Source organism: Alligator sinensis, unplaced genomic scaffold, assembly GCF_000455745.1.
Source record: "Alligator sinensis unplaced genomic scaffold, ASM45574v1 scaffold109_1, whole genome shotgun sequence".
Classification (NCBI taxonomy): domain Eukaryota; kingdom Metazoa; phylum Chordata; order Crocodylia; family Alligatoridae; genus Alligator; species Alligator sinensis.
Genome location: NW_005841852.1, coordinates 4,413,174 through 4,422,557, shown reverse-complemented (window position 1 = coordinate 4,422,557; position 9,384 = coordinate 4,413,174). Strand labels below are relative to the sequence as shown.

Sequence of the window (9,384 nt, the reverse complement as noted above, 5' to 3'; positions counted from 1 at the left end):
TCCTGCTGATGGCCTAGAGATAAACTAGAAGAATCATATACAACAATCTAACTTCCCCAGCATGTTAAATAATGGAGAATGAAAAGGGCTGCAAAGGTATATGTTAGAGAATATGTGCTTGTTTCATGTCAATTTTCTTAGAGTGCAAAATGCTTGCTAAGTGGGAAATGTCTTGTTGTGCAACACACACTTCTTATTACAGTGTTATAAGTACATTAATCTTATTGAAACCAAAAAAAAACAAGGGTATTCTCAGTTAAGGCTGACACTTCATCTAGCTCTATTTTGCCTCAGTATGATAGCATGTAAAAATATCACCCACTGTTTGGGGACAATTATATGATATTTTCTACACAAGGTTCTTGAATGCTGTGGTTTCTGTCAATTTACCTCACAGTCTTATGATTATTTCACAGCATTTGTGTGGGATTATATCTAGTTCTTTTTTTAAATAGTTTTTAGTAAACTTTTAAAACTTACAATTTAATATTGTCCTAGCCTTTGGTAAGTTGACCCAAGCAATCCCTATTACATGGTACAATTCCTTAACATAAAGGCAATAACGATTCCTTGTAAGACACTGAAATTTTCATCAACATGAATATGTAGTTTGTGACTTTTTATACTTGACACATTAAAAATTCTTTTTTCCCCAAAGGTAAAGAATCATTAGGACATGGATCTGTGACCCAATAACGTATTATGGTTTCTTGTACAAGCATATATTTAACAACTTTTAAAACTGTGCAAGATGGGTGCTTCCCTGTGCCCGATGGTAAGATGACTTATTGCAAAATGTCTTTTCTAAAGCCATTATATTTACTGCATCACAGTCTAGTTGGGAGTCTTAAATCCATGATTTCTTTCCATTTTAGTGCATGAAACTCTGACACAATGGACCATAAGGAACTTTTCAAGTCTATTATGTCAAGGCTCTTCAAGAGGCTTCTTAACTAGACAGCAATTCACTGGCACAATGCATCTTAACTCTTTTTAGAGCCTTAGCTCTATAGCTAGTGTAAGTACTGCTGGTCCACATTATGAAATCTCAGGATGATTTTCTTAATGGGAAAATAAATAGTATCCAGAGGCAATGAAAGCTTTCTACTCATTGGTCACCTTCTGTTTATGCATCTTATCACTTATTATTTTCATAAACAAACACAAAGGCAGGTCTTTGATTCAGTAAATGGGATGCAAGAAGCACTAAAGATAGTACATAGTTAAGGGAAGAATCATACCTGCATTTTTGGAAGTAATTTAAGAAATCTAAGATGATAAAACTGGCCACTATCAGAGCAAAGTACTATTTTTGTTACCATGTGCAGATGTGAACATACTGACAAGCTTCAGAAATTAACACACACAACGGATTTTAAGTTAACTGAACTACTTATAGTGGCATTGATAAATATTGTCTTTACCTAAGAGAGAGAGAGATTTAAAAAAAAGCAAGTTGGAAAACAATAGTTTGAACATGAATCACGGTTTCTCATTACAACCATAACCTCATCCTGGCTTGCTGCTTAATTGGTTCCTCTTAGTTATTTACAAAAAAGGAAATCTAAGCCAAGTTCCATAAATAAAAGTCATGAGCCTACAGCTTGAAGAACAGGACAGTTGAGAAAACCATACAATGAAGATGACAAGTAGAAACCCACAAAAAACCTTGCCTTGCACGTATCTCCCGGATCATTACAGCTACAACATCATTCCAACACTACCAAACAATGAAGACAATTTTCAAATAACTACAGTTCGGTCGCTAGCTGTATACAGTTTCTTTTGAGCATAGTGGGCCAGATCCTCCCTTGATTAAAACTGATGCAGTCCCATGGAAATGAAGTCACTTCATTAGATCTATGCCAGTGTACATCAGTTGAAGATTTGGTCAGGCAAGCTGAATTACAAGTTTTATTGATGTGCATCCTATCCATATTATCTAACAGAAACTGAAAAAATGCACTAAGGATAAGGAGGAAGTTTCTAACTTCACTGACAAATAAAAGGAGCCATAAAATGTATTTTATGCCAAATAAATATGATATATGGTATATAATTGTAATACTTTTAGGGGACTAAGTTATGTATGTGTATGCATTCTGCCTAATAGAGAGAGAGAGAGAGAGAGAGAGAGAGAGTGCGTGTGTGTGTGTGTGTGTGTGTGTGTGTGTGTGTGTAACTAACCAAACTGTATCATATTGGCAGGGAGGTGTGTGCAGGGGGGAGGGGAAGGGAGCATACATGCATGTACACCCCCTCCCCACTCCAATATGATACCATTTGGATAAATAGTTGCATAAATGGACAGGCTTTTTAAATCACATATTTGTATGCTTTTTTGTTTGGATAATTCATCTGTTTGTTTTGTTTATTCAATTCATATGCAGCATAGAAATATAGGAAATCCTCAGATGTAGGATTACAAACCCTGGCCTGTTCTGTATCTTTAAGTTTTAAAGATTAAAGAGTTGGTAGCAAAATTCATATACAAGCTATAACTGAAGGAGGGTACAGCTTTAAATAATTATGTCAAAGAAATGACAACTGTGCTCTTTGCAGGAGCAAGGATGCATAATTACAAAGCTGGGACATAATTAAGCAATTTTGACTGTCGTATTCTTGAGCTGTCGTTCTAATGTGAAGTGCTGTCATGCCCAGAAACACACTTCACACTGGACAGGCATCTTCCACTTTGATCTATACTTATGCCAGTGAAATGAGGTCATGGTCTGGTCATTAAACGAGGCTTCCTCATCTGGCTCAATGCCCCTTATCCAGCAAGGCTAACAAGGTTTTTATTAAAATCAAGCATGATACTATGTTCAATATTTTGACAAAAGAAAATATAAACATCATGGAGTAATGAAGTTTAGTTCATTTTACATGGAGAGATGGAATAGTGTATTGTAACATTAAACTGCTTTTAAATAAGTGACTACATCTTTCCACAAAGGCAGTCACATCACCAATAGATGCATTTTAAACAAAGGATGAAATGAAGCAAAGCACAAGACAGTGAAGTGTTTTGTTAAAAAAAATAAAAACTAAAGGCATAAATGAAAGTGTAGAAATGTATACAAAATAAAATATTTATGACTTTGTGATGATTGGTGATTGCTAGATATTTCTGCATTTGAATAAGCACAGCTAGGCAGATGGATTTTTTTTTTTTTTTTGCCTTTATTTTCAATTCATGTACCTCTTATTTTTAGTGGGGCATTTTGCTATCCCAAATATTTTATGTCAAGAATAAAATGAAAGCAACTCCCCACATCATAGCCTTTTCATAACATCATTTTGCTTTTTTCTGCTGAATAAGCAGTACTACCTCCTGCTTACTGTAAGGGAAGTAAACAGATTTAAGATTTAGACTTTTAAAAATGAAAAATAGATCTAATAAGGTACTATGTATGCACTATGGAAATGATTTCTACAAGGTATCTTTTAGTATCTTCCCATGCACTCAGCTCCGCAACCTAGCTCCCCACACACACGCATGTGCGCTCATATACTGTGGTTGCTACTGAAAAAAAAAAATCTGCATTTACCAAATTAACTCACACTCATTTCTGTCATACAATGTAAGTTTTCATTCTAGATACTCTTTCATCATAAATGTGGGTAAACAGTGCTTTAACTGATTTCCCACAGTATTTCTACGTGGCCAATGTATCTCTCAATAAGTATACACCTTCTACCTAGGAATACTTTCACACATACAGAATGAGTATAGATACAAAAACATGAATATCCACAGAAATGTGTACCAATTCAGAACAATTGTTTGGAGGGGTTTTTTTTTTTGTTTGTTTTATTTTGTTTCGTTCAATGTCTTTCAAATCCAATTTACTCTTTCTTATTTTAAAGTAGCTATTTGTATAGCATGTAATTTTGTATGATGATGATGATAATTTTGTAGCACCCCAATAGGCATTTACTCATGCCGTCAAAATGCATTTGCAAAAGGGATTTTATTATGCTAGATGTCATCAGCAATTCTGCAATGAACAATTTAAAAAAACTTCAGCATGACTATAACAATAATAAATCTATGCCCTGTGCCAAGAAAATTCTTAAAATAAATACACAGTTTATCATTAGTGGGTAAATAATTCAAATCTATACAGTGGACTCAATTATCAATATAAAGAACAAAGACTGTATCACATCTGTATCAAGCACCTGTCTTTTACCTATTAGTTTACAATCAGAAAGAACATTCAGTAAAGTAGGTTCAAGTTTAAACAACAGCGAATATCCTTCTCCTCCATTACTCAGTTGATCAAAACTCAAACAGATTTATAAATGAAGAATGTCTATCTCAACAGTATTAGAATAAAGCTTCACAACTATGCAGCTGTGATAAAATCTGATCAGATAGAATGAAAATGATTATAAGAAGCAGACAGCATAAACACAACATATTTTACACATTTCAACTGTTGCATATGGCAGGATTTAGTAAAGGCAGCTCACAGTAAGGAATCCCTTTCACAAGAGCTTAAAAATAAATTATTTCATTTATTACAGACTGTTATAAAAGCTGAAATAGCTAAAGGCACTGGTAAACAATATGTCAAACCTATGCCTAAATCAGAAGAACTGTTAACATTTTAATAGTTATAAAATGAATCAGTCTGAATTAATTTGTTATGTATTGCAACTGTACTGGTGATAATGAATTTATCTAGAAACACTGTTATGCCACCAAAGATAGTGTATTTCCATAACTATTGCATTATTATTCAGCATTATCAGAAATCTGCAATAAATTATTGATGACAAATTTTAGAGAAGAAAACAGCATGCAGAATGCTACTAGATTAGAAACTTGAAAAGACTTTTAGATAGCTAATCATTTCAAGAGCTATTTGTAATACTACAAATACGTAGCAAAACTAGGGGTGCTGATTTCTTGTACCAATCAACCATGAAAGAACGCATGCTGGAAAAATCACATCCTTATTCTGTTTGAGTCAAAGGCATGCAATTTGCCCAACTTTGTGGCAACTGGTATCAAAGAGCTTGCATCTGAGTCGCAGATTAGAGAAACTGTCTTTCCAACATCATCAACACCATCATTAATATGACACCACATTAAATTACATTGTATCAAATTAGAATCAGCTGGTAAACTAAAGGTCAATAAACACCATAGGTGTGAGCTCTGAGACAGACATCTGTGCACAACATGCATGGCAGGGGACAAATTGTCAGAAAAATTGCCTCTCTCTATAGCAACATTTCACACAGTTGTTATATATCTTTAGACAGAGCAAAATATTCCTTTGATCCTGATTGCATGTGTTGGTTACTTAGTTGAATGAAACAAGGTTACAGCCATAACTATGAGGTCCTGACCATGGACACAGTAAACTTTTGATCTTGCCAAATACAAAAAATACTATCATTTCTCCCATCCCTAGGTTATTAGCCAATGTGGGCGCATCCAGACAAGCCCACACATGCCTCTTCCTGAGTCTCAAAGCAGTTGAGGTATCCAGATATCCAGGTATCAAAAAATAACCCACAGAAAAAAGTGGGGCAGGACTGTGCCCTGAGGCAACTGGAGGCTCAGGTCCTTTAAAGAGATGCTCTGGTAGCCAGCCAGAGCATCTCTATGTCCGCACCTTGCCCATCTGGGTCAAGGAGCAGTGCAGGCTGCAGCGACCTAGACCTGGGTTCTGTTTCAGGTAAGTAGGGGGTGGGGGGATAAAGGGGTAAGGGGGATGCAAGTGTGGGGGACTGTGAGGGGGGCAGCTTGGGAGGGGTGGGTCCTCTGCCTACCCCCTGCAGGGCCCACATGCTCCCCCCCCCCACACACACACGGCCTACAGCTCACCAATAGCAGCAGCAGCTGTTGGGGTGCTCAGGGCCATGGCACATCTCTCCCATATGGTGCAACGCAGTGTGGGGCAGCATGGCTGCCTGGCACCCAGCACTGCCTGTGCCACATCATGCGGGCCCAGCCCAGCATGGTGCCGCTTGCAGGGACTGCCTGCTGTGCCGAGCCAGGTCCTGTGTGCATGGAACCAGCCCGGCTCAATGTGGCATGGAGCCCATGCACGCAGGACCCAGCCCAGTGTGGGGCCCCGGGTGTCAGCCTAAGTGGCCTGGAGCCAGAAGAACACTATTTTGGGTATTATAATGAGAGAATCTGGGTTCCTTATCAAAGTATTTGCAATTCATAAACAGGGAACACCAGGATCTCTGCTGGTGAGAAAAGTGCCGAGACCCGGGCAGAGGACCCTGTCCAGGGCCAGCACTGGGGACCCAGCTGGAGGGCAGATGAGGTGGCTGACTTCTTGGCCATTTGGGGCCAAGAGGACTCGCTTTGACAGTTCAAAGCAGGCCACCATAAGGGGCACATATTCTGGGTGATAGCTGCCCAGATAGTAGAACAGAGGCACCCCATCCGGGTCTGGCAGGGGCGCAGCCATGGGGCCACAGGTCCAAAGGGGCAGATGCTGTTGCAGGTGGCAGCAGGTCACGGCCAGGCAGCAGCCCCAACTGCCAGACTGCTGCAGTGGGTAGATGGCACAGGGGTCACTCCAGGTTAGGCCTGCTTCAGCAGTCCAGCTGGCACAAGAGGTAATGTCCCCAGACATCAAATGACCAGGCCTCAGAAGCTCCTGAGGGAAAGCAGCCCTGAGCTGCTCACCATGGCAGGTTTTTATACTGCTGGGGCCAGCACAGGGTAGGTTTTTATACTGCTGAGGTCAGCACGGGTGCTGGCCCCAGGCTCTAACACCCCTGGGTACAGATCCCGGAGGAGCTGGGCAGGGTTATTTTGCCCCGAGTGGCACAACTTGCCCCACACCAAAGTGCATGTTCAGACATTTGCGCTGAGGCAAAAATCCCCAACTCAAATTTGTTCTGCTCTTATTTGAGCTGCTGCAAGCATGTGTGGGTGCACCCTGTGTGGCCTGTAAAGTGTCTTATCCATTATGTGGCAATAGCATTCACCAAGCTTTTAGATATCCGAAAGATACATTTCTGGTTAGTGAATACATTAATGATTGAGTTGTTACTTATTTTTGACTCATGAAGCAACACAAAACAGTATTAATGTGAAATTATAACAGCCATTGAATTTCCTACCTGAGCATCCATGGGTTTAACCACTTTCATAAAGGCACCTCTTACCAAGGCTTCCTCACGCTCAGTTCTGGTTACTTTCCGAGTATCAAGGAATTTCAGGTTGGTTAATTTGTGTAGAACAAAATACCTAACAGAGATGAAAGGACGTTTCAAGTTAAAGTCCACACTCATAGATAAAGCTATCTTCACAAATTAAATGACTCAAAATATCATAATAATGGCCTTTCCTTTCCCCACCTGTTTACCTACTACCTGGAATCTAGACTACGACCTTCTTTTGAGGGAACTGATCCTACTTTTCTGTTCAGCTGCAATACTCAACAAATATTATTGTTTCAATATGACCCAGACAAAGTTTGAAAATAGGACTGCAATTCTGCCTTGTTATAAAGATGGGCCCTCTTCATGCAGCTTGGTTCCACAATCAGGTTTTGATTCAGAAATCCATATTCATACACACACCCATTTTGAAGGCTAATCACATTCAAAGCCTCTGTCTGGATCCTTCACTAGTCCTCTCTAACTAGATGTTAAAGGCACAATGCAAAAAGCTCCAAACATACCACTGATTCCTCAAGTAAAGAAGGAAACAGCAGGGACTGATTCAGAAACAAAGACAACACACCAAAGCATGGAAAAGGTGATAATATCTAACCATCTCAAGTACCTGTTATTTACATTTAGTCAGCCATATGTGAAACAGACTTTTGCAAAGAGGAAAGTATGATAATCTTTTCTTAGGAAAAGATGGAAAGATGATTGATAATATTCCCCAGGCCTAGCTTCTTCCTTGGGTATTCCCATAAACATCTGGACAGTAAATCCAACTGATAATTATATCACATTTTAAACCAAATATAAGACAACCCTGAATACAAGATGAACACACCCGAATAATTCGAATCTATATATGGAACATTTAGAAAATTGTTATAATTTTCCAAGTGTAGAATCAGAAGACTTTCTTGAATTCATGGCCCTCCCACTGCTACAGCAAGAAAAAACAGTCATGGGGATGGGTGGTGGTCAGGTAACCCTCTTGCCCTCTGCCGCCCCCTCCCACACCACTTCTTTCCCCTGTAGCCTTCCTGCTCCCACTTACTGTCAGACCCTGCTCAGTCACTGTTCCCTCCCCAAGCACAATGTAGCAGTGAGTTGCACATGACAATAAGTGGGGGAAAGGGACAGAGGAGAGGGTAGAAGTTGCAGAGGGTAAGCAGAGGGGACCAGGAAATGACTGTTGGTCTGACTCTGGTCCCAAGCCAGACTCAAGGTCAGAGACAGAACTGCAGCAGTTGCCTGCTCCTCCTTCCCCCCTTGTTAATTTGAAATATAAGAGACTGAAAAACACTGACTTTTAAATAAACATATCCATCAAGATTTGTATATATGTAAATTACTGGGTATGTATAAACTTGTTCAGAATTGATGCATTATAACTTGTTGAAAACTACTGCAAGTATCAGCAAAGTACTCCATAAACACACTTCTGAGCACTTTTGTACCCACTTATACATAGTACAAACTCTGCATGATATTACTCCACAGCTACGGTGATCCCACAGTTCAGCACTGCTCAGTACATGCATGTATTCTAGATACTACCCCACAAAGGATCCATGTGCTAATTATCCCCCACTCACAACTGGTACCGGATGTTCTTGTCACAAGTCTTGGGACCCTCCAGAAATGTATATGCAGATAAGGTGCAAAGCTCCCTGGTCTGCTTCCAACCCATAGAGGGCAAGGCCACACTAATTACCAGGGATCTGGGTTTTCTGTTTCCCATGGAAAAACAGAAAAAAATACAGATTTTTCATTTTAATGAAAGAAACATATGGCTTTTGTATTTTTCCGGAAGGAGGGTGGTCAGGCAGGGTGTGCCATGTGCATATGTATGTGCATGGCCACCAGACAGACAGGAGAACAGCTCCCTCAGGTAAGTATGGTGGGGGCAGGGATTAAGCAGGGTTGGGGCTGGGTCTGGAGCTGCTGCCCAGCCAGGGGGTGTATTGGGTTTGGGGCCCAGGGCCAGAATGTGCAGGTAGAGGGCTTCAGGTGGGGGTGGGACGAGACCATGGGCAGCTTGGCCAGATGTCCCCACCGCTGTGCATACTCCCAGGGGGCAGGGAAGACCCATGCCCCCCAGACTTGTGCGCAGGGTGGGGGCAGGTCAGCTACAGCTTGCCCACTGCAGGCTCAGGCTGCCTGCCCTGCTGCCCTTCCCAGGGCCTCCCCAACCTAGTGGGTGCACCTCCCAGTGGTGCAGGGGGGAGCGGC

At 40.6% G+C, this 9,384-nt stretch overlaps 1 protein-coding gene across 2 annotated transcripts in view; it reads right to left on the bottom strand.

Moving 5' to 3' along the window:
- LRMDA (leucine rich melanocyte differentiation associated) overlaps positions 1 to 9,384 on the bottom strand; it is a 1,126,784-nt gene that overhangs the window by 476,858 nt on the left and 640,542 nt on the right. For both annotated transcript variants that reach the window (XM_025212959.1, XM_014523619.2), the window contains one exon: positions 7,105 to 7,231. In XM_025212959.1, the coding sequence (XP_025068744.1) occupies positions 7,105 to 7,231 (127 nt within the window). The remainder of the gene's footprint in view (positions 1 to 7,104; positions 7,232 to 9,384) is intronic.